Raw genomic sequence first — 26,644 nt, 5'->3', positions numbered from 1 at the left:
AAATGAATGCGAGAAAGCAACCTTACATTGCATGGGAATATTTTTGCCAAAAAGTCTTTTTTTTTTCTTTCTGCTAAGTAATGACTTTTATGGCTTTGTTATATTTTTTTATAGTGCATTTTTCCATTACTTTTCTTTTGGAGAACCTTTCGGATTTTATTATAATATCCTGAATATTTTTGTGACTGTGCAAAACCAAAATTATTGTCTTATATGACCAATGGATCAACAGTGGTTTGCCATGTCTGTTATCTGCAAAACCCTGAAACCTCAGCCTTTATGACTGGGCAGGCAGATAAGTCAGGGCAGTAATTCTGCAGGAAGGCCAGCAGGTGGAGCCATACTGTCGTACCATCTCAGATGATAGTCATGTTGTGGTAATGGAAGTCAGGGCAACCAACATTTTTCACTGTTCAAAAATGTGTAATGGAAAAGAAATGCATTTTTGTTTGAGGAAATTGCTAAAAACAAACAAACAAACAAACAAAAAAAACTGAAGTGACATCTGTTTGGACTGTAAATGTCTGTAGCACTCACTTCACTGTGGGCTTCTCTAATTGACAAGCGATGGACACAAATGTAGATAGCAATAAACTTTAATTCAAATGAACAGGAAACAGTCGATGCATTAGCATCATTTTATTATTTTTTATTTGTGCAGGTTTGTTTACTGGGACAGCAAAACCAAAAGTAAACCTGATTTAGAAAGCAGTAAACAATTTCCTGGAATGGAGCAGGTACTTCCCATCAGCCTCCCAGCTGAGTACAAAGCTTACTGCAATAACAAAGTGCGATAGCATAGCACAAAAGTCAATCACACTGATTTCTTCTTGAAAATATTGTACAGTATGTTCACAGAGATGTTTTCAAGGCACTGTATTGGTTGGACAACTAATATCCCATAACTGCCCACTGTGACCATTACTGATTGCTTGTATTGTGCTCAAGCATCATTAGCAGATGAGAAACCAAAAACATTAACCAGCTGATAGCTTGTGAAGAGTTGTTTGCTGCAAGGCAGTATCAAATGTCAGGCATCATTTTTGTTATTTCAGTACATGGTTTTGTCACTTGAAAGAAATCAAGTACTCAGGATAAGCCTGGCTGTCATGGAAGATAACGAACATGCTGGGCCTGGCCACGTTATCCACGACACTGTCGTACTTCCGAGTGGAGGTGGCGTCCTTGGCCGGCGGCACGACCATGTTTTGGGTTCCAGTGGTGTAATCCCCCGTCAGTACTCGGCAGAGGTACATGCACTTCTCCCCGTTCTGATTCGGCGTGGAGTAGGTGTTACTGGCAGAGTAACTGGCATTGACAGCGAAGTACGTGCCTTTGCCGTAACAAGTGGCTGAGAATGGAACAGTAGCAGAAAGTTATTGAGTTAATCTGTGAGATTCTTGCTATAGTTCCCTCATGTGAGGTTAAACAGTGTCCCATATTTTCAACGTAACCTCACCATTCTTCCCTGCGTAACTCCTGTTGAAGCCATGTTCGTTGATGTAGGCCACAGTGTTGTGGCTGGTGCCGTGGAAGAGACGTTTCTCGTTGTTCTGATGGCCGTTTCTCAGCTCCATGTCACGCTTCTTGATCTGCAGGCTTTTCCACAGTCCAGGGTTCTGGATCCTCTCAATCTAAAAGACGGGAAACGCTTTGAGTTGTGTCTTTTACACTGATCTATTTTCCTGTATGTAAAGGATTTTTAATACATTTGATTCATCAAAAAATGGATATGTAATTGATTTATTGATGTCACCTGATGATGAGAGAGATTATGACGGAGACAGACAGATAGAACATAATTCATTACATATAGTGCATGCTAAATGTAGTCTACCCTAGTAATGGTTTGAGTGCACGTGGCCCTGAACAGATTCTGGACTTCAATGTACTCTGCTGTCCCAGCCTTGATGGTGACGCCCTGACACGAGGTATTGGCCGGCATGACATCCCAGACTTCAGGCACATCTTCATCGGGTGCTGAAATCAACAAGTTCATCTTTATTATTATCAAAAATTCATTGGCAATATTTTTCTGTGTTCTTCTGTGTTGATGACCAGGTAACAATATACAGCATGTAATGACATACACAGAGCTTACTAAATGACAATAACTGACTTAAATGAGTTGAAGCTAAACTGAATGCAGGCTCCATGATGAAGTCGCTGCACTGTTGAGGAAACAGGTAAGATACCTTTTAGTTTGTCAATGCGCTTTATCTGCAGGGTATGTCCCTGTTTATCGGTGGCAGGTCCACTTGGCATGGTGACTGTGTAGTTTTGGCCCTGGATGGTAACTTTTACATTCGGCAGCTTCTTTTGCAGCGCTTGCTCAAGCTCGTAGTTGGCCATTGAGTCAAAACTCTGAAACTGAAACCCTTGCTGCTGGTACTGCCAGTCTGCCACTGTGCCCACCAGCTCCACTTTCTTCTTCAGGTCCTCTTTTTCTCTCGCCTTCCTCAGCATCTCATGGATCTCATTGCTGGCTTTGAGCACGTCCTTGCTGAGCCCCTCGACGGTAAGTAAGGCTTGGCCCATCTTGCTCTCAGTTTTTATGCTCACACTCATGGTCTTCTGGATGTCAACAATGTGCTGGCGGTCTGCGTCAGAGAAGTCGAGGATGGCGTTGTCTTTAATGCAGATGTTGTTGTGCTCTTTGGATATCAGGTCTTTGATCCACTGCTTGGCTGAGTCCACTTTAGCCTGCGACTCACCACAAATGTGGAAGAAAGAAGGGTCCACTTTCACAGCTTCAATGACAAAGTCCCCTTCCTGTGGCTTGTGAGCACCTCCAGTAAAAAATGCTGAAAGAGCAAATACCAAGATATACATTAGAATTCAAAAATTAAAAGTGATTATGAATTAAGTAGAAACACCAAAATGAATCTCTTCCCTGTACTTACATTTGATTTTGGAGCCGAGCCCGAAGCCTCCCCAGAAACCTGTTTTATCTTTAGTATCAGTGGCTTCTCTTTGGTGCATACTGTTGTAGAAATCGTTCAGCATGGGCGGCTGGAAAATAACTATCCGGATTGTCTTCAGGCTACTAGAAGTGTTTTGGCTCAACACATCAATCACTGCATCCAACATGGCATCTGCCACCTGCCTTGCTTGTACATTGCCCTGACCTAAAATGGTACAGCACACAACAAAGTAGAAAATGATTTCCTGCATGAAGGTAAACTGTAAAAAACACACCAAACGAGCTGTCAGGATTGTGAAAATTAATTAAATTGTCAAAATTAATAAAATTCATCAATGAAAATTCATTTAAATTTCATTGAGTTGTAATAAATTGGACTTCTGAGTTTTATTTATGTACACAGGCCCATCCACTGAGATGGGATAAATGCTTAAGATTTTACAAATGATAAGCACCACATTCTGCTGATGAATCCCACCTGTGCCAATGGCAGGAAATGAGACCGAAGTGTATGAGTTTTTCACACACATCTGGAGCGCCTCTTTCACAGAATTGGTGATTTTTAGCACGTCCGTCTGTCCAACGAGGTGGAGGATCTTCTTACACTTGAGGTTGCCTGGTTGTGTCATTATCATGCCTGTGTTGGGCTGAGCACCTGAAGGTGGAGACAGTGGATGTGAAAGTCTCTGAACCTTGACAACCATAAATGTGTGTGTATTTAGGTTACACTTCTTTTCTGACCAATCTTGAGTATTGATAACCGAATTGGCTTAATAACTAATTTTTTATCCATGTCCTTACCGAGCAAGAACATTGGTGTAATGTGTTTGGTGTTAATTTTGGGTGTAGAGATTTCCTTACCAAGGTTTCGGCATTCGTCTTCTACAGTCTGTCCCGCTGCATCAAGAACAGCCTTCGATACTCCTATAGGAGAGGAACACACACATATATACATGATTACCGCGTGAGCTAATTTTAGTGGGGATACTGATGTTAAGTAGGAGAATTCATGTGTAAAATGTGCTGCCTTGTCGTGAATAAAGCTTTAAAGGTAACACAACTGTAACTACCACTATGACTACTTGTAAATATTTACATTAAATCTAAAAGAATCTGAAATTGTAATTGTTTTCATTCCTGAAACAGAGGATGTACAAATGTGTAGGGGTAATAAACAGAGTTAACAATAAGGAGTAATTACACTGAGTATACAGTGAGATATATACAGTACAAACAGTATTAAGAGCACCGTTTACCTGACTTAAGAGAGAAATCTTCATTGGACGAGTTGACAATGACGTCAGTGGTCTCTTTGGTTATGTCTCCTGTCACCACCTGCACAGCCACACTTCCCATTTTGGTCTCATGCATTCCTGAGCTCGAGACAACTTTGGAGAAGGTACCTTGAGGCAACAGGCAGAAACAGCACAATTTCATATGTAATTTAATAAGTAAAAATAAGTATTTTTCAGTTTCAGCTTTACATACACAATGACTTGGCTTTTTGGCGTATCACGAGAAAATATTTTTGTTGTTGTTGTTGGATATATTAATAGACAATTAAAAGTGGTTCACATCATAATGATATGCTTGCTTAGAGAACTTTATTTTAATCCTTACACATTTCTAAAATATAGCATTACACTGTAATTATACATAAAAATATTGGAACAATATTGCCTACCTGGACTTTGTGGGGAACTTGTAGGCACAGGAGCAACTGAGACACCTGGGAGCTTCTTTAATTCATCACTAAAAACCTGGAGACAGAATCAGACGGATACCTGATAACAAAACACTCACAAACGTCACAGCAAAGGAGAAGAAACACAGACTTAACTGGCTGCCTCTTTGTTAACAGTGCTGTAGTAGTCAGCTATTACTGGTTCATACTGCTAATATGTCACTAAATTAAGCCAAAACTATTTATGGTTGGCATTTCTCAATGCATTCAACATTGAAATTACCTCTGTGATAGTTTTCATGATTTCAGCAAGGTAGTCAACTCTTTTACTGTGGCCTGCTGTTGTGTTTCTAATGACTGTGACGTCACCACCAGTAAGCACGTGTCACCACATCAAGCAGGTCTAAAATCTTAACGGCTGTAATTTTAGATTCATTTCACTGATACATGATTAGTTTAGCACTCACAGTATCAAAGTCATGCAACCTGTGTTTTCTTCCCTTACCTGGATGGTCTGAGCATCTTGTGAGTAAAGTATGATCACAACCTTCTTCAGATGCTTTGGTTGTTTCTTGCTGCTAAATGCTGAGATTTCATCCAACATCAATGAGGCGACAAGGTCTTTTGGGAAACCCAGGTTTCCAGTGCCGATGGCAGGGAAGGATATGGAGGTTAGACCACTGTCCTCTGCCTTGCCCAAGCAGTCCTTGAAAATGCCACTCAAGGCCTGGAAGGCAAAGCATAAATGCAATCAATATCTAGGTGCATAAGTTGACACTGCTGTTGCACCCACTTATCCGGCACTAGATGAAATGTGTTATAAAAATTAGCAGGATAAGCAGATTAGGAATTGCATGATACAAAGAGATTGGTAAGAAGTGTGTAAATCTGAGGTACATTCCTTTGGATGTGTTTCAAGTCATTTAACACATAACATAGACTCTACCTTTTCAGCTGCACCTTTTCCTTTGTCCCAGTAAGGTGCAACTGCATGAAAGACGTGTTTGCTCTTCAGCTTGCAGCCATCGGTAACAATGATCTCACCAACGTTTCCACTCGCATTTTGTGCAGTTACAAGCTCCTGAAGTTTGGGTCCAGCCGCAGCCAAGACAGCATTTGAAACTGCCCCTCTGTTCAGTGCAAGATCTTCAAACACAGTGTTCACGGTCACCATCGTCTAAGAGTGTGGCAACAAAATGTTATCAGTTCTTCATTTTACAACATCTCTTTTTTAGATAACAAGAATCATTGTTGTGAGAATCAGTCAAACAAGAATCAGTCAAGCCCTCGTACGACCACATTCAGTTATGGAGACACTGTAGAGCTGGAGGATAAGGTCAATACTTAGTTAGGGTTAGGGTGATGAAAAAATCAAATTACCGTGGCATGCGCAATATTTCCTTTCATGAGAGTGATGCACAAGCCCTCTTTAGTCTGCACTTGACCCAAGCAGTTTAGGTCAGATCCAGATGCTGGATGTTTCACAGGCTGACGGCTGGTGCTTTTTGTAGGAAGACTTTGTTGAGAAGGGCTGACAGCATTTCCATATTCTAGTCTGACAGCTGCCTCCATGGCCTTAACAGCAGCATCGTCATTGTTCACAAAATGGATCTTCTTCAGGGTGTTGTCATCATACTTGTCGTCACAGTGTTCCTTCACTGCTTTGACGATGGTGACTGCACACAAATTGAGAGGGAAGCCTAGGTTTCTGCTAATGGCAGGCAGAGCCACAGAGACGCATCCATCCTTTGCAGCAAGTTCTAAGCTTCCTTTAACGGCTCTTTTCAACTGTGCCACAGCTTTCTGGAGATTAGCTGGATCAAACATGGGTCCCACTGCATGGATGACTTTTCTGCAACAAAGCTGTCCCCCCGCACCGGTTATGACTGAGTCTCCAGGCTTGAGCTGTCCTTTCGAGTTGATTATTTTGTGACATTCATCCTGCAACTGAGGGCCAGCGGCATTAAGAAGTGCTTCCGAAAGACCTCCATCATGTATCAAGTACTGATTAGAAGCATTGACAACTGCATGCACAGGGTAGCTGCACATATCTGCTTTGCAAACGGCTATTTCAACTCCATCAGGTGTCTGAAACTGGCACAGAGGTTTGGGTACTTGACTGTGGGCCGCGCCGCCCTGTCCATCACTAGCTTCATCAACGAGCTGGACCAGGCAGTCAGTTTCAGCCCAGACTGAGTTGACATACAAAGCTTTCTTATCCTGGAAAAACTTTTTCACTCCAGGCATGGAAAAATTTAAACTTTCAAAGACCAGAGAAGACACCAAGTTTTGAACCAAGGTCTTGCACTCTGCAACATCAGCTCTAGAACCACTGAGACAGATGGCCTCCTTCCTGTAAGACACCACCACTTTGTCATTCATTTGCTCCAACCAGGACGTGTCAAGTTTCTTAATGTATTCAACTTTTACGTTGGGCTTGACCACAGCAGTTTCTTCCACTTGAGCATTCTGCGTCAAGAAGTCATCAAGTTCACTGCTAACTCTTGTGACAGTATCCTTGTGGCCAGACACCACAACTTGTTGACCAGTGGTTCGGATTCCAATCTTCTTGCATGGCTTATTATTAGCATTCTTTAACTGACTGACCAGGTGGTCCCACTCTGGCTTCTTCAGGACATTAGTGTCTTCAACCTCAATGTATTGAGATATTAGCAGCCTTCTCAGGTGGTCTTCAGCATCATGAAGATCTCTGTCAGAAACAGCAAGGAGCTGCACCGTGTGTGCACTGATCTCAAACACTGCATTGATTCCATTAGACGTGAGGAGAGTATTTGTAAGCTCCTCCTGTTGTTCTTCCCTCAACAAGTCAAGCACAAAGTTATCCATTTTTAAATTCTGACGTTTTAAAGCAAACAATGCTTCACATATAACTTTGCTTGCTGCGATAACCTCATTACTTAAGCCAGTTACTGTAAAACCCAGACTACCTCTGCTAAATGACATTTTGAGTTCCGGGTACACACACTGCAGCTTGTCCTGAAGACCTGCTTGACACAGGATGTGGAAAATCGGCTGTGACACTTCGATCTCTCGGGTTACGCTGAATTTCTCCCTTTGCACCCTTCTGGCAATCTCGCTTACGACTTCGCAAAGAGTTTGCTCTAGTCTGTTGGCATCAGCCGCTCGACCAGCCACTGATAAGACACCATTGGCCTTATCAGACACTACAACCACATCTTCATTCAATAGCCTCTGTCTGATCTTCTCCTCAGACTCCTCCCACGCCTCCGACTCTGGCTGAAGCTTCAGGGATTTGAATGTTGACAGAGCTTGCGCAAAGGACGACTTCACAGTATTTGTCCACTCTTCAATGATGGCTTTGGCATCCTTTTGGTGTAGTAGTGAAGACAGAGGGCTCAAGCGCACAGTAGATTGGCTGAGGTTGACGTTGCAGAAGTGTTTGGCCAAGTGACTATGAATGGTCTCTGCGGCTGACCGATTGCTTTTTAGGTATCTCCAGACAGCACTGTCAATGGGTTCAGAGATGGCAGCAGGGAGTTTTAGTGAAGGCTTGTCTTTGCCGTAGAGGGCCGTTCCCAAAGATTTGTAGAAAGGATAAACTCTGATCTCTTCCTGTTTGATGTGATGCTTCGTCTTCGTGATTTTCTGAACAGCTATGGGGAGAGAATTTGCAATCAAACATCAAACAGTTAAAAGAGGTCATTTCTGATGTTTCTTATACTCCATGTATGTTCACATAGTAATGTTTAACATGTACTGTAACTGCACTACCTTTATGGTCTTTAAAGGTGATGATGGCAGACCGTTGCACTTCATCAAGCACGACATTTTCCACATCCCCACAGGCACACTCAAAATAAAGGCGCAGGAAGTCTTCATTAACATTTGGAAGGTCTTCAACTATAACTTGCTCTGTGAATTCCAGAGGCTGGACTGATAGTCCCTGCTTCGTGAATGTCCTGTTCTGGGGACATCTTGTCATGAAATATGTGTTTTCTGTGAAATATTAAAAAAAGATAACGTAATTAGGTAATCACGCTTTCATAAACGATAAACAGCTCTTTGGGTCAGCCTTGTAGAGACCTTTGCTGACAATACTCACAATAACTGATTATAAAGATGCATCACTTATTCTGTGTAAAATGAAAACCTCTGAATAAGTTGAGTTGTTTGGAGCTAATAATACACAGACACACACACACACACACACACACACACACACACACACACACACACACACACACACACACACACACTAAATGAGTACCTTTTCCACTCTGGAAGGTCACCACAGCAGAGGAGCTGCCAGGAATGACTTCCAAAGTGAAGCTTTGGGAGGCAGGTGGAGAGTCAAGATCCTTTAAAACATTCTCCACCAGCATCTCCAAAAACTCCTGGTTTAACGTCTCCGGAATATTTCCTATAACAGCAGAAGTGCAGCAGAGCTCTTCATCTGCTGTCTCATCATCTCCGCCTTTCACCTCGGCCTGAACTTCGGCTGCAGGCGTGTGTCCATCAGTGCTTGACTGTTTGTTGCTCACGGTAACATCCGCTGCTGATGAGACACAAAGGTAAAGTGACTGAACACATATTTCATAATTAACTGAGATAATAGAACACTAACAGCTGACCATGACAAATATTTCTATTTGTCCACTGCAAATGTTTCCACACATTACATTTATTTTGGTGGCCACTAGAGATGCTCCAATCATGTTTTTTGCTACTGATACTGATTGGTTCCACTAGTCTGTGCAGTCTGTCTGCATTCTGACAGGGAAAAGTAAGGGGAGTGACTTAGCAGCCATTTTAATAATCAGAATCAGAATACTGAATAGCTCCAGCACTAAACCCCATTCATATTCAGTGATTTCTCATGGATCTAGTCAATGGTCGTATTTTCACTAAAAGTAAAGCTTTAGTTAATGTTTGTCACGATATAATACCTTGTTAGATTCTAACTGCAGTTAATTAGCAGTGAGAAACACTTCAGTAGCTTTGCATAGCTTGTATAAAACATGGACGTCGTCTCCATGATGTCATTCGTAGGCTTTTGAAGAGTCATTGTGGTCTTATCAGTGCCTGACTCCACCAAACTCCCAGCTAATCAGATGGCAAAGAGCTCAACAAGTGTCGCAACTCTCTTTTTCTTGGGCTAAAGCCATATTTGCTGAAGCTAATGTCATGTTCAACAAAGTGTGTATGAGGTTTTACTTAACTTGTTTTATTACATACTTATACACGACAAACAGGCAGGGTCTTAAACAGATATAAAATATTCAAAGGTCTGGTTAAGGTGGGAGTTAGTGACGGAGTAGTAGCCACAACAGCAAACCAAACCAGACAAGTTTTGCACATTACAGCAATTTATCACACTCCCAAAGCTAGACAAAACTATTAAGTAGTTATATTAACAAGAATTCAGCAAATACAGCAGTTTGTGGTTGACGGCCTTCATTAATGCAAAGATATTACCACCGGGCACTTTAAAGTGTGCTTTTTCATCTTATACTGTAGTAATTAAAAGCACAATACCACCACAGGTGAAGAAAGCTCTGATCTGGGAGCAGTGTCCCCAAATCAGATACTCAAAATCTGTGTTGTGAGGAGCATATGTAAGTATAAAAAAGCAATCTCACACATATTTATCACAAAATACAGAGTACAGACAAGCAGAGTAGGACACACATCATCAGTACTTACACTTCTTGTCAAGTTCATCAGATGGAGCTTCCTGTATAGAAAGGAAATACATAAACACACTTTAATCAGCTTTGTTTTTATCACTTCACATGGCATTATGCCCTAATGTCAGCTTTGAAAGGGAATCCAATCTGACAAATTACCTGATTTGTGTAAAGGAAATAAACGCTGACTGTGGGAAAGCTTTCAAAGCGTTTTGTACTTTTGGTTTATGACCTTCAAACACCAGGAACTGAGAGGAGCAAGCAGTACATCAAAGAGCAATGGAGCACCGCCCCATGTTTATAACGGTTTACGTGACTTCCAGTCAGACGGAAGCTGCACAGGGACAACTCCGGAGCTTCTCTTTTCTCTCTTAGGGATTGTCTGCTGTTGTTGTTGTTGATTTCAAGGAGTGCCAGCAGGACAGAAAGTGATTGTTACAGGTTTGGCTGAAGTGATGGCAGGCTTCTTTTAATCTGTGGCCGCAGCCTACAGCCACTCACACCTGCCTGTAGTCAATGAAACTCACATGACTCAGGTGGGGTCTGAAATTTAATCTCGAGCGTTTACCTGTGTTGTCCCATCTGTCTGTAAGCGGACTGTCAACTTCAACACACGTCCATCCAAACTCAACTGATGCCCCTCTTTCCTCAAAACTCTCTGCTGGTCTGTGAAAAGGGAAAACAGTCTCAGTCGATCGATAAAAACAGGAATAACTTAAAGGTTTTTAAAGTGAATATAAGGTGAACGGTCTGATTCGCGAGGCCAAACTTACCCTCCTCTCTCCTGAAGCGAACCACGGCTGTCCTGCTGCCATCCTCATGGTCAACTTCACAGTCGCCCCCGTTAGCTTTCCTGCTTTGAAAGTATTTCACCAGTTTGTTTTTTAATCTCGGTACACTCGTTTCTTCCAGCTCGACCAGCACAGCGTACCTGTGCGCGTCGGCCATCGCTGCTCGCCGGACACTCTCTGCCCTGCTTTACTTTCACTTTTGTTTCTTGAGAAAGGAAACGGGGATTTTGCTGTAGACATTTTTTTGGGAGGGGGGGCCGACCATCAGGAAGTGTTGACGCGGAATTCCCTGCAACTCGAGAAAATACACAAATATTTAGCAAACTTATGGAAGAAACGTCCGATTAAACGGGCACGAAACTTAGCTAACATCCCGACAGGCCGTTTTGGAGAGGTCCGCACCCCGTCGCCCTGCTCCGCTTTCTGGCTTTTCCAGGGACTTTTCTGAGCGGTGGGTGAGCGTATTTGCCTCAACACACTTTCTTTAGTCCTTTAAATTGAAAGCATCCTGCGCTAAATTGTATAAAAGCGTCGAAATACACGTTAGACTTAGCATTCGGGGCTTAAAACTAGCATAGAGCTATTTGTTTTGTCTCACGTGAACGCAGCGCGTCAGGTTTGCACGCGCTGACGACTATCAGTTAAATAACACTGGAGATTTCTAAAATAAAGGCCTTTTAATTAATCTGTACATGATTTAGGTATTTTGACAAGGCAAAACAAACTTGTAAACAGTGGAATTAATGCATGTAATGTCAACTTTGTGCGTCTTTTGCAACCTTTTACTTATCATAATCACATTTTGACCAGCCCAGTGTTCATAAGAAAAATGCCAAAATTAAGCATACTGAAAGACGTCTAATAATGCACAAAAGGAGCAAGTCAGTGCTTGAAAAAATATGGACAAGTAGGAAAATATATATATATATGTGTGTGTATATATAATAATTATGTTTGATCTTACTTTTAGTTTCTCTTTCTAAAGTTTCCATGCATATCGGTGCATTTGACCAAAAAAGTAAAAGTCTCTCTTTTATAGGCCCACTAACTGCCAAGTATTATACTAAGCACATAAGTACACAGTTGATACTTTATTTAGTGTCATGGAACAGGAATAGGACTACATTCAGCTCGTTTGTCTAAGCAGGTGATTGATCATTGAGTGCATTAACCTTTCATATTGGATATTGTCTCTGTCTCCCTCTACTGGACTGAAAGGAAAATAGCACTATGAATACTCAGAAGGCCAATAAAGTTCTTTTCTCTAGATATTTTCCAATAACAATAGTATGAAATGAATAAGCATATTCAAATTTACATTTATCATTTATATCCATAAAATTGTGCTGCTTCAGTTAACAGCCTCAGATGAAGATGTGATTCCCAGTCAGTAAAAAATAAGCTTCACAAAAAGTTAATCAGGGATTGTTTTTATGCGTAATACCAGTGAAAGACCAGTAATGAAGGCAATAATGAAATCATTACCCTTGCCTTGATTTATTAAGTGAAATCTGTGATTCCAGTTTGATTGATTTTCCTGTTTTATTGTTTGAAAACACTTAAAATAATTTGCCTTCTGCCATTCTGTCATAGCATGAGCATGTAAAGGCATCATCAGCTATTCCTTCATGTATATGTGTGATGTTTGAGGTGTGATGACAGTGGTGTCATTGTACAATACACAAAACAATACCTTGTACATTTTTGTACAGCTCTGTTTAGGAAGCATGTTCAGTAAAATGGACATCCCTCTTCATGGGCCTTCAGTCAGCATCGTGAGAAGATACGGACCTGCTCTCAGTGATATCCTTCAGTGCAAATACGGATGTGTGGCCACCATCAGAGGTGTGGATTTTGAAGGAGACCCGAGCTTTGCACATCAGAAAAGGCCACCTGTTGTCCCAGAGAAAAGGTTCGACGTTACGCTTGCTTCAGGTGTCCAGGTGTCTGTGTGGAAGGCTGATCTCACCAATTTCAAGGTGGATGCTGTTGTGAATGCTGCGAATGAACATCTTAAGCATTATGGCGGCCTTGCTCTAGCTCTGTCCAACGCCGGGGGTCCACAAATCCAAAAGGAGAGTGACGACTACATCAAGAGGTATGGTTGCTTGAGAACAGGACATGCAGTTGTCCTTGATGCTGGGTCACTACCATGCAACAAGATAATTCATGCTGTGGGCCCGGAGCTATCAAAACACCCCTCTAAGAATGATGTGTATTCAGCTGAACCGCAGTTGGAGAAGGCCATCATGAGCATTCTTGACAAAGTTAAGAAACACCACCTGAAGACTGTTGCCATTCCTGCCATAAGCTCTGGACTGTTCCACTACCCCCTGCCGCAATGTGCTGCCACCATCGTGACAACCGTGAAACGCTACTATGAACACTCCTCAGGCCCTCGTCCTGAAGAGATCCTGCTGGTGAACAATGACGAGCCCACGGTCAGGGAAATGGAGAGGGCCTGTCATCAGATATTAGGCCGCCTCTCACCCATGACATACAGTCAGGCGGCAGCAAGCGGGAGGGGGGGTGACGCTAAAACCTCAACATCTACCGTCCAGATGGGACATGTCCGTCTGACACTGAAGACAGGCTGTATTGAGGAGCAGCAGGTAAGAATCTGCCAAGTTTCTTCATTCAGTAACTTATTTCATGCATTCTGCTGTGAATGGCTGCTTGTACAAACATTTATTTTCTTAATTAAACAGTACGTCAACAGGTGCTTCATGTCATATCTGTTTTTTCTGTGTGTATCGAGCTCCACCAGGGTATTTTTCATATTTTCAAGGTGTCTGAGCATTTTATTTAACACCATTGTTTTTACATCCTGTCAGACAGACGTCATCGTCAACACAACATTGGGCCAATACCTGGATAGTGGGCAAATATCCAAAGCGCTATTGCAGAAAGCTGGTTATGAAATGCAACGAGAAATGCATAATGCTCGCAGGAGAGGGCATATCTTCATCACAAAACCCTACAAGCTGCAGTGTCAAGAGGTGTATCACATTTGTTTCACCAACAACAGGAATGACATACAGCAGCAGGTACAATATGGATCATGGAGAATTAAAATTGGATTAAATGTCACATCTCAATACTATATCACAGCTGATTTGTTTAAATTTGTCTTCTCTGTGATATTAAGCTGAGATGATTATGAAATAGAGCATATTGTAAAGAAAGTGAATAACTATTTCTAAACTGTGTAAGTTGTGCCGTAATAAGAGCTTTTTCTTGGTCGATTTTTCCACTTATTCCTTCATTACAGGTTCTTTTCAAGTCAGTAGAGGACTGCTTACATTTGGCAGCTGAAAGACACTACAAGTCAATCGCCTTTCCTGCCATCGGCACCGGAGGCCTCGGGTTCGATAAGAAAGAAGCTGCCCAGATCATGTCACATGCAGTGGACATCTTTGCCCAAACAGCCACGCAGAAGCTGGAAGTTTATTTTGTCATATTTCCAAGTGACGGCATCACATTCAAGGTTGGATTGCAAAAATGCTCACCTGATTTCAGAGTCATTTTACGACACCGGTCATGTGAGGTGTCACTACGCTTTGCAGAGAAATCCACAGATGTATCAATGACCTTCTCTTTCTAGGCTTTTGAGGAACAAATGAGAAGTCTCCAGAGAAAGGCGTCTCCTCACAGCCGTCCACATGGTAACACAATATTTGAGTTATTGTTTCATGGACGCGAGGGGAAACATTTCGATCGTCGTGGGAATGCATGTTTTGTTAAAAGTGAAGTGATAGTAATGCTGATTCGTAGCACTGATGGTGGACTCTATGCTGTCTTCCCCTCCAGCGTCTGAGCAGAGAGATGACTTCCCGGGCGGTGCTGCTTCCTCTCCTTCCTCTCCTCTCTCTCCACCCTCTCCTCTCTCTCCTCCCTCTCCTCAGATCAGCCTGAGCGCCCCCTCGGATGCAGCGGTGCGCGAGGCCAAACGCTGGCTCTATGGCCTCCTCTTCGGATCCCTTGGCACCGTCATCATCCGCAACAACTTCATCCAGCACTTTGGCGAGCAAGATCACCAGCGCCTCTCCCGTCTCATGAGGAGGGGCGTTTCCATCGAGGAGCTCTTCAAGAGAGGTCAGGCGAGCGTGATTGTTCGTGGGGATTCAAGCGAAGATGTTGCGGTTGCTGGGCTGCAGGTGGAGGCGTTACTCTGCAACATCCAGAGGGAGTTTGTCAGAGAGGAGGAGCATGCCATATTCCGGATGTTGTCTCAGGACGTGTCCTTTGAGAGAAAGACAGTGGACTATTCCAGCCCAGAGTTCTCAGACAGACAGACTGCCTTCAAACAAACAGGCCTGCGGATAGTGAAGGTACAGCATGTTTAATGTTGGAGGAAACTGTAAAGCTTTGTCATTTCAAATACACCTGAACATGGTTTCAAAGTGGACATATGACCTCCTCAAATAGACGATTTGTACTAATTTGTTTCAAATATTGTGTATCATTGGCTGCAAGTGTCGTATTTTGAACCACTGCTTGACCAAATGTGGTTTTTTTTTAGGTGGACAAAGTGGAGAACGCTGCACTGGAGATGTTGTTTGAGTTTAAGAAAAAACAGTTGAGCTGCTTCACTCCTCAAACAATGTTTCAGTGCATACCTGCGCAGTTCTGCGACATGGTCAGCCATATTGGATTCCACGCACAGTGCGCACCACCTGATGGTACGAAAATGCTTCTACTAACGAATTCTTTGGTGACTGATCATTTTGCCTGGTTTTAAATCAGAGTTACAGCCGTACAGATACAGAATGCCAAATTTAGAAAAGGGAAAATAACAGAAACAGAAAGTTATTTTTCTTGTGTATCTCCCTCTGTGCACAGACCCGGCTTATGGAGAGGGCATCTACTTTGCCAGCTCGGTGAGAAAGGCCATGAAAGTGTGGAAGGAGTCAGACAAGGAGTATCTGCACTTTGTGGAGGCCGAGGTGCTGACAGGGAACTCCACCCCGGGTAAACCAGGTCTGATTCTGCCCCCGGCTGTGGGGACAGAGCCACACACTGTGTACGACAGCGTGAGCGGACCTGACGTCGCTGTCATATTCAGTGGTTATCAAGCTCTGCCCACCTACATTATAACCTGTAAGATCTGTTAGGTCTGAAGAGTCTTTCACTGTCTCTGGGTTTATTGTGTTGTATGATACAGCAGTGCCAGAGAAGACCAGACAAATTGAAGACAGATTCTTCTAAAACAAGCTGGATTGTAATGAATGTATACTATTAGAAAAAAAGGGCTGTTTGCTTTACTTGTCGAAAGCCGCCACATAGCACACGTTCAGGTGTTCTGTTCATAGCTGCAGCTTCTGTGAGTTTAGATTCGTTTTGAATTTCTCATCTTTTCATTCCGAGTTTGTTTCTTCTTGGTTTATTAACTTGTATTTTACACGGCGGCACAATCAAAGATTCAACTTTAAAGATCTAACAGTGGTCGTTTGTTTGGTGGCGTCACATGAAATCATATCTGCAAACGTCATTTGAGCGACGTATTCAACCTGCGATGACGTGATTTCATTTAGAGGAGGGATGGTTTGAGTCTCCATGAAACAGGTGAAACGCTTCGGTCGACAGGTAGAGGATGTGAATTACAGCAGCACCACAAATACGTGATCGTAAGCTAGTTGTAAAATGTCAACTGTAAAATTGTTCCTGATGCTGATATTAAAATAAAATAATGTGAAAATCTCAACAGTTTCTTCTGACACCTAATCGTAAGTCACGATACCACATCAGAGAGCCATCGGCAGAGCCCCCACCTCCTCCACCTCTGGCTAGTACCCCACCTCCTCCACCTCTGGGTGGTACCCCACATCCTCTGCCGTCTGTTTCATTTCTTTTACCTTTTTAACGTTCTTGTTCACTGCATTGTATCAATAAGTCAAAATTCCTGCGACACTATAAGAGATTCACTATAAGAGATTCTGATTGTGATCAAATGAACATTTTACTGACGTAAAATGAAGAAATGAATGTATTAACGTATGAAAGACATATTTTTAATGACACAGTGACATAAATGTTAGGACTCACAGTCTGTGGAGCATGAAAGTTCACCCTTGACCTTGGAAAGAGCTTGACAAAGAAAACCCTAAAGGTCCATTTAGTAGCTTCGACTGGAGCTTTCAGCTGCATTTTGTAATCTACAGTGGATGAAGTTTACTCAGCTGACAGGGAGACAACTGGGTGGACCCTGGATTAAAGGTGGGGGGAGTCATTTTGGAAAAATGTTAATCTTGGCTTAATTTGAAGGTCTGCGAGATGTGTGTCCTGTGTGCGCGCTGTTTGTTTTCCACAGCTCTGAATGGGAAACAAAGACCGAGCGACACGTCACTGCTCCAGCCAATCAGCAACAGCTGGCACTCGTGCTTATGCACAATACAAGAGGAGGGGGAGGAGAAACGGGAGCAAGAGGGATGGCAGACCTAGTATGATGATGTGAGGGAGAGATGGCAATAATGAATCTTTCTCCAGAACGACTCCATCCATCTTTAAGCTCAAAGCACAAAGCTGTCCATAGAAAAGGTTTTCGCTGTGTTTGACCAGCACACAATAAATAGTAAATCTCTCTCTATGCAAAATGTAAACAAACATTTGTTACACTGGAGAAACTTTTAATATTTCAACTCTAACAATGACTTTATAAAAACTATCTTAAATTCTGTGTAACTACATCTGGCCGTGACACAGAAAACAGGCTGATAATTTAACAGCGCGACAGAGCTCTGCACATCTGTGAGGACGACAGAGTCTCCAAAGTACGCTTGGATGTCAGCGAGTGATTTACTGCAGCTGTGTTTGTGATTTAAAACTGGCAATAGTGTCGCCACATCTGAATGATTGTCAGTGAAATCGTTACAGCCAATAAACTGTAGACAAGGATGCTCTGACACATCTACAGCAGCTCTGCTAAAAGCTAATCGCACAATACAGTAATATCAACTGGCTGAGCCAATCACACACAGACCATTTAACACGTCAAGACAGGACTAAACAAAGATCACTCCTGAGCAGTGCACGCTAGAACGATGCTACATTCAAGGAATAATCGTGTATCTTGATATTTGATCCTCGTACTGCGCAATATTGAAAAATACAAGGAAGCAAGCACAAAGAGCAGGAGAACAGGCTGAGTCTGGGCTCTGCTGGGACAGGCTGTTCATAAACGAAATGACAACAGTCAGGTACAAACATCTCTAAGAGAACACCAGCTGCAAAGCCAGGCTGAGTTAAATATGGCACATCTGGCCACCAATATACTGACATTTATGGTATTTATATCACAGAAAAGTACACATTTACAACTCAAAGTTTTTCAGTGTGAAGTCACATTATGAGACAGTGAAATCTGACGGAAAGTTATGGCTGTGCCCTCTCTAAACCTGCCCAGACTGCAGGTCCTGTCTTTGTACTATGTTAATTACAGGACGTTTACAGTACCAGTGTGTGGCTGATACACCCTCCAGAGCATCCAAACACAGGAGTGCATATTCCTCTCAGCCAGTCCCTGACTCCAACAGCTTTACATGACCTTCTAGTCTTCGAAGATACCAAGAGTCCCACCTACAAACCAGATCTCTGCTTCCACGCCAGGCGTACGTGTCACTCCGTGCATTCGGCTATCTCTGTGCCGTCCACGAGCAGCGTGTGAATGATCCCGTCCCGTCTCTTCCCGCTGCTCACAGCCTTCACGCAGCAGTTGTGGTCGCCGAGTGTGAAATGCGTTTCCGTGCCGTCATCCACAAACTCGCCCTGCAGGCAAAAGTGTGGACATATTCTTCATTTCAGTGATGTATTTTATTGCACAAATCAGTATCAGCTGCTGTTATACTTACTGCAGTCTCAATGTTTTGTCCGTTACACCAAACATCCATGGTGTCTTTCTCTGAAAGTGAACAGACACTGATCAACATATGATGTGACTGCCTGGTGACAGCTGCTAAACAAGTCTCAGGATGGGAACGAAAAAGTGAAAAACACTAAGATATTTTATTGAGGCTCTCAGAACAAAGTACAGTAATGTACAGTAGTTCTTATGTGTTGCACATGCTTCAGGTGTTATGCCACCTGATCAACTGTAAGCAGTGTAATTATAAGAAGGATTAACTTCACCAGATGACAGAGGTGGATCAGATGGCGTAGGGCTTAAAGCTGTTAAAGAGCTTAGCCTCAGCTCCAACATAACATGAGTGGCTGGTTGTGAATGGGCAGAGATCACTCTGTGTGCTAAACGTCAATCCAACATCAACCGTGATCGATCAGATGAATGAGACCACAGACTGATGATGTTTACAGGTGGATGCTCTAATGTAAAACAACAACACCATATCAACCAATAGCATAACAACTAAATGATCAGGCTCACCTAGGACCACCCTGCAGTCAATGCCGTCCAAGTTGAGGACCCAGGTGCTGGTGACCTTTGACCTGTTCTCCATGTACTTCTTCAGGCTCTTCCCGTTGATCTCCAAGGTGTACTCATAGGCAAAACCACTGACTGCATCGATGTTGATGGTGGCTTTGGTGTCTGATTTGCCCACGTTGAATGTCTCCTTCCCCACAAGCTTGAACATCCAGTCCCGTCTCAGGATCTCCTGCAGCATGATGTAAAATCAGAACATCTGCTGATACATCTGACCTCCTATTGAGAAGCAGGTTTAGTCTCCCCCCTGGCTGACAATGCTCAAGTTCACATCCATACCTTCCCATCAACGTAGATGACCCTCTTCCCGGTGGTCGTGCCATGTTCAAACTCTATCCTGTGGACTCCGTCGCTCAGTGCCACCTCCCACACACCAGCAAGATCATTCGACATCGTGCCCTCTTCAGACCCTACTGGGGACGAAAACTGAAACAGTTAGCCCGCTAAACGCAGAGGCAAATACATGATTAGCGTGAACTAATACGCTATTTAACGTTACCTAACTAGCTAACAAACTGGGCTGACGTTTGCTTTCTAGTGATAAAGACGTGAAACCTAATTATACTTCTCTGTGAAGGTTTAAGCGTCTCCACCGATAGAAACTATTACCTAAGTACAGTAATTATAGTAATGTTAATGTTAAAACGTTGTCAATTAGTTATGTCGTGAGTGAATCGTGGCTAAAGATAACGTGTGAAGTTGTCGCCGTTCGTTGCATTACGACTTCCGGTCTGGGGTTCCGTTTCAAAATTAAAGCAGTCACTGCTCGAGCTTAATACTTTTTTCTTTTTAGTTAAAAACGAAGTGGCTTCTGTGTGTGGTTTCTAACAAACATCTAACAAACATACCATAGTACCATAACATAACATAGTTAAGGGTATTCTAACACATACCCTTAACTAACCGTATATGTGTGTAATACATATTTAGCAGTGTAAATGAACATCTCACAGAGCCCTCGGGAGTCATGGAAATCCCATGTATGTCTAACTGTTACATCAATATTTTCTTTCTTTCTTCCAAATCTATGAAAGACAGATTCAGTAGGCCCCATAGAGACAATTTTGCATATCCAAGTTGCACCTTTGTTAATCTTTTATCTGTTTTTTAGCATGTCTCATGTGACTATTACAGATTACAGAGTTCTTCCAAAGCTTCACAAAGCACTAAAACAATAATTTCAAAAACATCATAAATGCTCAAGATTCTGTTTGCTATTAAATTGTTAAAAAGTTGCCGGTTTCAATAAACTAGCATTTTATTTTGACATGTATACGGAAGTATTGCTGCATCTGTCAAACAATATGTCTACCTTTTCAGTAGCTCTGACCGCTAACGTTACCTTCTAATGCGACAGGAGGATATCCTTTATATATTATATTATTTTCGGAAAATCGTCCTTCATTATCCAGCGGGAGTACCTGAATGGTCCTGGAGTAAGCGCTCAAGCTCGGTGGTTCACAAATGATCAGCAGGCGACTTTACCGAAGTTTATCACAGGTAGCTAGCCTAGCTACGGCAAAGAGGAGCTGTGGCTACGCTGTTTCTATGGTAACATGATATCCGCCTACGTAAGACTTAACCACGCCCACTCAGGAAACAGTAAATAAAAAAAAACTTCCGAAATCTCGTTCAGGAGTTTCAGATGAGTGTTGTACACAGTTATTCTGCGATTATCATTTAATCTCCTCCGTATTAACGCTGATTCTAGAAGGGCTTCCCCCCCCCCCCCCTTTTTTTAATGCTGTGAGCAACAAAAATCTAATTCCATTTCAACAAAAATATCTCAAAACCTGGTTAAAATCAATCCAAAACTATAAGCATGGATAGATGCTTGTAGAGGTAAATGAGACAATAACATGTTTTTTTAAGTAATGATTTAGTAATTAGAAACATAAAACTACAACATCCAAATGCTAATAAACAATGGCTCAAATATTCTGTCAATGGCAGGGACATAATATCTGTCGTAACATTTTGTAGTTTATTTTATTTATTATTTATTTTATATCTATTTATCTGTTGATTAAACACAAAGGACTGTGCAAAAAGTACAATTTTGAAGTACTTGACTGCTTTAGTACCAAACTACTCAAACATTATGAAAAATGATGCCTGGTCAACTTGATCAATTGGAACAGTAAAATGCCACTTACACATTAATGCATTCATGCATTTTATTGGATAATAATTCAGTAAATGATTTAGTTCAATTTTTAGTGCTTTTACCATTTTATTTGTTACGAAATGACTTGACTCCACTGCTGCCCTCACAGATGTTTTCAGTTATTCTGACTTACACCTCTTCCATAAATGTCACCAATCTCTATGTACTAATGAGACTTAGAAATATATCAGATTGACATGTTCAGTGATTGAGGGACCGAATGGTTTGGTGTAAAACAGCTCCATCTCCTGGTAGACGGCCCTTATGTCTAATGATATGTGATGGCTTCATGTCATTTAAGAACAATGACTATCTTTAGGAACATACAGTGGAAAATTAACCTGATGTGGATAATAGATATTTAGAGTGATATTGTATAACAACAACAACAACAACAACAACAATAATATTAATATTAATATTAATAGAACATCTTCAAATACAGTACAACATAAAAAGCACCTAAGCATAATGTGCTTTTTTGTGAACTGCAGACTAAGAGAACAATGGACATTTTTTTACTCAATTCTGTACTTCCTCTATTTATTTCTCCTTTTTATCAAGTAGATTTCGAGATATTTTTCAAAGTCATCTTCTTCTCTTGCTTGGACTGAATGTATTTCCTTAGAATAAATACTGACCTGCGTTTGAGATCAGCTGTCCTCAGTGTTCCCGCTTATTTCACACCATAAAACACCTTTTTTCAGTAACTGTTTGTTTCATTTGTCATGCCTTTTTAGTCTGGTTGCAACAGTATATGAAAACAATGATAAATACACTTACAGTGAAAATTCATTTTCAGAATCATGATAGGTATTAGCAGAACAGGGTTAGGGGCCACACATATTACAGGGACACGGCCAAAACATGGATTCCATGAGACAGTCATGTTCTGGTTTTGGACAGCAATTCACTGTCAGGTATTTTGGTTAGAGACCTGTTTCAACTACTCTGCCCACGTGATCTAGAGCTAGACCAACATTTAATAACAAAGCAGTTAAAATGGCATCAATTTTAGATGTTTGAGCAGGGTTAAAACATTAAAATACAATTTTTTATTTATAATTCTATATGTGTTACCTAGAAAAAACTGCTATACATCTTTCCTTATACAGTTTTTGCCATGATCCCCAGTCTAATCAGACTAATGGTAGAATTAATTTAATGAATGAAACAACTGAGTCACACAGCTTGGCTGAGGAAGGGTGGGAGACCACACCTAGTTCAGGGTTTACAGATTTATTTTAACACGTTAACAAGTGTAAACCACATCTGTAAAAGCAAAAAACAGTGCAGATATGCCGAGAGAGCATTAGAAAGCAGCATTAGCTGTGTTCGAGGTGAATAATCAAGGAAAAGATGTGGGAGCGTTCAACTCAGTAGTTGTCCAATAAAGAAAAAAAGAACATAAAATCCCCCAAAACTAAAAGAGAAAGGAAGCTTGGGGAGAGGAGAGATCTTCAAGGACCTTCAAGAAACCTCATGAACTGTTCAAAAATTATATTTCATCTGCTTTTCAAACCAGTACTGTTTTCTGCACTATTTAGCATTAATTCTTCATGCTGAAAATTGGAAAAATGTGAATTTGTAAGTAAACAGTACACTATATATACACATGATGGAAAAATTAGTCTTCAGAGACAGACAGCACCTTGTTTTTGAAAACATTTCACCATCTTCTTCCTGCTTGAGAGATTAGTATATGTGATAGCAAAATAACTGCTTTCTGTTTCACATGTTTTTGTCTGAGGACAAAAGAAGTCAAAAATCTAAGATCACAGTGTTCACATTTACAGAGTGCAAATAAAAAGCTGGTCCTCCAGTCAAATCCACAATGTTTTGGTATCAAATACACAAGGAAAAAGCATCATTAAGGAGCTTAAATGGCTTCCTTTTCATGAAAATCCACACAAGCTTTGTAACATCTACATAAACAACAATAAAATCTCAATAATTGACCAGTTTCCAAAGCAGACACAACATGGCACGCTGTCATCATTGGCTGTGCAGCTTTCTCACTAACTGCTTTGATGGCGTGCCACGTTTTCCTTCTTTGACAGCTGATTTATATTTGTGAGGCTGAGCACCCAGTTTTTCTTTCCCTGGGAATGTGTTGCACTCACTCACTTTAAACAAGATTAAATCACTCAAAAGACACTGAGGCAAGAATGTAAAAAAAATAAATAAATGAATGGCAGAAAGCCTATAGCTCAGCCTAAGATGAAGGACACCCATCTGGACTGTGACAGAATCCTAAATCAGACATCCAGCTGAAGCATTGAAGCGACTATCCAAGTTTTACCTTTAGTACTCGCTATGACCCGCAGTACATCCCTGATATTTGTTATGGCAGTTAAACAAGGGATGACACTCTCCACCGTACAATGTTGTACAATGTGGTTAATAACATAATTTAAAGGAATAGGCGTTATTTCGGGAAATAAGCCCATTGACTTTAGTTGTTTGAGAAAATCAATACCACTCTCATATCACTCCATTCAGTATAGGCTAGAGCCAGCAGCCTGTTAGCTTCAAACAAGGACATTTGAATAATGAAGCTCCTACATGTATTAGTTTTCCTTTTCTCATTGTTTTCAGATTATATTGCACATTTACTATAGTTGTACTATGGTATCAATTTTGATCACTTTGTTGTTGGGTCTGTTATACTCTTCTGGACTTGGTCCATTGAAAAGGCAAATGAAAATTAGCAGGACTGCTATCTACATAGTAGCAGAGGTGTTTCTTGATTTGCTGCTCCCGACGCTGTTGAGAGAGCCCTTCCTGTATGCCATCCGGATCCTGTTGCTGATGAGGCCGTGCTTGTAAAGAGCCAAGAGCAGCTGGTTACGGAACTTCTGCCCAATGAAGGCGTACAGCACTGGATTCACAGCGCAGTGCATGAAGGCCAACACTTGGGTCACACGTAGCGTCACTTCCACCCTGTACAAAGTTTCACATGTCCGCATTTCGAGTGATCCGCCTCGTATGAGTGTGTCAATGAGTACAGTTATGTTATAGGGCAGCCAGCACAGGACAAACGCTAACACCACTGCCATGATGACGCGTATGGCCTTCTGCTTTTGTTGATTGCGTGTGTGAACCAGCGTCACCAAAGTCCAGCCGTAGCACACGGCCATCACCACCAGTGGCAAGAAAAAGCCCATTGTGTGACGCAGAACGCGAATGCTAACACGCCAGTGGTTGCTGCTTTCGCCAGTAAGGTTTTCATAGCAAATGGTCTGATCCAGGCTGTCAGCATGCATGGTCTGCTTCTGGATTGCCACGGGTAAGGACAGCAGTCCGGCCACCAGCCACACCACGCTGCACACCACTCTCACCAAGAAGCGATTGGAGGATAGGACACGTGTAGCTCTCACAATGGCAAAGTGTCGGTCGACACTGATGCAGGCTAGCAGGAAGACGCCGCTGTACACAGATGCCTCCTGAAAGCCTGACAGCACTTTGCACAGGAAGTTGCCAAAAATCCAACCAGAATGAGTATCGACAGCCCAGAACGGGAGGGTAATACTGAAGAGAAGGTCTGCCATCGCCAGGTGCATCAAGTAGATATCTGTGCTGGCTCTGCCTTTCTTCATGTAACAAACCACATAAACCACTACACTGTTGCCTACCATGCTGAAGACAAACACCAGGATGAAGGTGATCATCAGGCCCAAGTTGTGAAATCCAGGCACATTTATATCGCAAGGAACAGAGTCATCCTCATACGCAGGAAACGTAGAATTGTGAAGGGAACTGAAGTAAGCTTCATCGAAGGAAAATCCCTCTGTTGTCAGCAGCTAAAAAGAAAAAAAAATCATTAGAGTTTGCTCAATTGTCCCACGCATAACTCCCTGTAAATCCACCATATGTTAATTGGTGAGCTTTAAGAGGTTACCTTTGTACAGTACCATGCTTGTTCCCACCTCCTGTTTCCAGTGTTTGTGCTAAGCTAAGCTAACTGGCTGACTGCTGCCTTACCATGAACAGATAGACGTGAGTGAATATTTTCTCATCTAATTCTCAGCAAGAATGTGAATAACTATTCATTTAAAAGAAGGTCAATGGATTGCAGCTTAGCTCACAAAAACAAGATTTCTAGGTCGTGAAATCCACAGCGAGCATTTTCCTGACTGATCACTGCATGAAGTTGCTTTGAGGTTTTAAGGTTGTAATTAAAATGAACTTATCACAATTTTAAATGACATATCAATAACATAGATTTACCATGCAATTACACTGAAAGACAATAACACTGAACTATTTCTTAGCCTTACGAGCAGAGGTCTTTTTGCTCACATTTATCGCAAATTTGAATGAAACTTTACAATCAATTCAATGCCCTAACTACAACTAGAAAATAATTGAAAAAAATCAGAAATTCCATTGTTTACCTCTTTTCCTCCTTCTTGTTGATTGGTTAGGACCAAACAGAAAACGCTAACGATGAAAAGTTGCAGCTCCATCCCTCCTTTCTTGAGGTACATGGCTTAACATGAATAGAGCTTTATGGCAAAGATTGTTGTCTTTATTTGGAGACGTGGTACAATGCTTTGAGTAATGTGACGTGTCAGCTTGCATCAGTTCAACGGAAGTATAGAAACCGCAAATATTATCTTTCTTAAGCAATCTCCATGACTACTGAAGACTTCTTTCAGGTCTTTTTTCTTGTTGTCGTCTTTTCACGTTTGATCTCACGTTTACATGCTGAATGTAGCTCTGCTGCTGAGTTGAACTTGCAGAGTGAAGCTGATAATGTGACAGTAAATTACTTGACATGATTTTCTCTCGAAAGATGCCCAGCTATGAAATAAAGGAAAAAATAGAATAAATTGCAGGAGCAGAACACAGCTGCAACCATTTATAATTGCTGACTACAGAGCAGTTTCAAATGTGCAAAATACTAGAAAACACTAAAACAATTGGAAATGTGATTTCTGCAGTGCATATAATGATGTTCAGTCTGGTTTCAG

At 41.7% G+C, this 26,644-nt stretch overlaps 4 protein-coding genes across 11 annotated transcripts; 1 reads left to right on the top strand and 3 right to left on the bottom strand.

Moving 5' to 3' along the window:
• Positions 1 to 608: 608 nt before the first annotated feature.
• Positions 609 to 11,368, bottom strand: parp14rs1 (poly(ADP-ribose) polymerase family member 14-related sequence 1). Of its 2 annotated transcripts, none has more exons than XM_070976341.1 (17): positions 11,050 to 11,368; positions 10,845 to 10,942; positions 10,293 to 10,323; positions 8,857 to 9,141; positions 8,361 to 8,585; positions 5,988 to 8,242; positions 5,554 to 5,784; positions 5,113 to 5,334; positions 4,608 to 4,683; positions 4,180 to 4,326; positions 3,785 to 3,847; positions 3,402 to 3,578; positions 2,904 to 3,128; positions 2,196 to 2,804; positions 1,838 to 1,980; positions 1,460 to 1,634; positions 609 to 1,351 (listed from the first exon to the last, which is right to left on the bottom strand). In XM_070976341.1, the coding sequence occupies exons 1-17, from the start codon at positions 11,222 to 11,224 to the stop codon at positions 1,068 to 1,070; spliced, it is 5,421 nt and encodes a 1,806-aa protein (XP_070832442.1). In that variant the 5' UTR covers positions 11,225 to 11,368; the 3' UTR covers positions 609 to 1,067. The 2 variants fall into 2 exon arrangements, with proteins under 2 accessions (XP_070832442.1, XP_070832441.1); XM_070976340.1 differs by having other exon boundaries at positions 8,857 to 9,144; positions 11,050 to 11,247.
• parp9 (poly(ADP-ribose) polymerase family member 9) lies at positions 11,314 to 16,769 on the top strand. Its single transcript, XM_070976342.1, has 8 exons — positions 11,314 to 11,518; positions 12,780 to 13,679; positions 13,902 to 14,114; positions 14,339 to 14,554; positions 14,672 to 14,732; positions 14,878 to 15,398; positions 15,590 to 15,749; positions 15,910 to 16,769. Exons 2-8 carry the CDS (start codon positions 12,795 to 12,797, stop codon positions 16,179 to 16,181), a joined length of 2,328 nt encoding a protein of 775 aa, XP_070832443.1. The 5' UTR covers positions 11,314 to 11,518; positions 12,780 to 12,794; the 3' UTR covers positions 16,182 to 16,769.
• A 239-nt stretch (positions 16,770 to 17,008) lies between these two features.
• faima (Fas apoptotic inhibitory molecule a) lies at positions 17,009 to 21,059 on the bottom strand. 7 transcript variants are annotated; one of them, XM_070975819.1, is made up of 5 exons: positions 20,844 to 21,059; positions 19,781 to 19,914; positions 19,445 to 19,673; positions 18,915 to 18,964; positions 17,009 to 18,831 (listed from the first exon to the last, which is right to left on the bottom strand). In XM_070975819.1, exons 2-5 carry the CDS (start codon positions 19,892 to 19,894, stop codon positions 18,682 to 18,684), a joined length of 543 nt encoding a protein of 180 aa, XP_070831920.1. In that variant the 5' UTR covers positions 19,895 to 19,914; positions 20,844 to 21,059; the 3' UTR covers positions 17,009 to 18,681. The 7 variants fall into 7 exon arrangements, with proteins under 7 accessions (XP_070831920.1, XP_070831915.1, XP_070831918.1 ...); XM_070975814.1 differs by having other exon boundaries at positions 20,923 to 21,059; XM_070975817.1 differs by having other exon boundaries at positions 19,781 to 19,911; positions 20,923 to 21,040.
• Positions 21,060 to 24,391: 3,332 nt separating this feature from the next.
• Positions 24,392 to 26,137, bottom strand: cxcr2 (chemokine (C-X-C motif) receptor 2). Its single transcript, XM_070976334.1, has 2 exons — positions 26,066 to 26,137; positions 24,392 to 25,471 (listed from the first exon to the last, which is right to left on the bottom strand). Exons 1-2 carry the CDS (start codon positions 26,135 to 26,137, stop codon positions 24,392 to 24,394), a joined length of 1,152 nt encoding a protein of 383 aa, XP_070832435.1.
• Between the last annotated feature and the right edge of the window lie 507 nt (positions 26,138 to 26,644).

Source organism: Chaetodon trifascialis, chromosome 12, assembly GCF_039877785.1.
Source record: "Chaetodon trifascialis isolate fChaTrf1 chromosome 12, fChaTrf1.hap1, whole genome shotgun sequence".
NCBI classification, from domain to species: domain Eukaryota; kingdom Metazoa; phylum Chordata; class Actinopteri; order Chaetodontiformes; family Chaetodontidae; genus Chaetodon; species Chaetodon trifascialis.
The sequence above is the reverse complement of the archived record's forward strand: the minus strand, read 5'-3'. Positions and strand labels throughout refer to the sequence as shown.

Excerpts from the sequence above, each read along its gene's own strand:
- parp14rs1 (XM_070976340.1), bottom strand. The coding sequence starts at position 11,224 with ATGGCCGACGCGCACAGGTACGCTGTGCTGGTCGAGCTGGAAGAAACG. Across the intron at positions 3,579-3,784 it reads AGACGAATGCCGAAACCTTG|GTGCTCAGCCCAACACAGGC; the intron begins GTAAGGAAATCT and ends CTCCACCTTCAG. Across the intron at positions 2,805-2,903 it reads GCTCGGCTCCAAAATCAAAT|CATTTTTTACTGGAGGTGCT; the intron begins GTAAGTACAGGG and ends TTGCTCTTTCAG.
- parp9 (XM_070976342.1), top strand. The coding sequence starts at position 12,795 with ATGTTCAGTAAAATGGACATCCCTCTTCATGGGCCTTCAGTCAGCATC. Across the intron at positions 13,680-13,901 it reads GCTGTATTGAGGAGCAGCAG|ACAGACGTCATCGTCAACAC; the intron begins GTAAGAATCTGC and ends ACATCCTGTCAG. Across the intron at positions 14,115-14,338 it reads GGAATGACATACAGCAGCAG|GTTCTTTTCAAGTCAGTAGA; the intron begins GTACAATATGGA and ends CCTTCATTACAG.
- cxcr2 (XM_070976334.1), bottom strand. The coding sequence starts at position 26,137 with ATGGAGCTGCAACTTTTCATCGTTAGCGTTTTCTGTTTGGTCCTAACC. Across the intron at positions 25,472-26,065 it reads AACAAGAAGGAGGAAAAGAG|CTGCTGACAACAGAGGGATT; the intron begins GTAAACAATGGA and ends TTTTCTTTTTAG.
- faima (XM_070975819.1), bottom strand. The coding sequence starts at position 19,894 with ATGTCGAATGATCTTGCTGGTGTGTGGGAGGTGGCACTGAGCGACGGA. Across the intron at positions 19,674-19,780 it reads TCATCTACGTTGATGGGAAG|GAGATCCTGAGACGGGACTG; the intron begins GTATGGATGTGA and ends ATCATGCTGCAG. Across the intron at positions 18,832-18,914 it reads GACAAAACATTGAGACTGCA|GGCGAGTTTGTGGATGACGG; the intron begins GTAAGTATAACA and ends TTTTGCCTGCAG.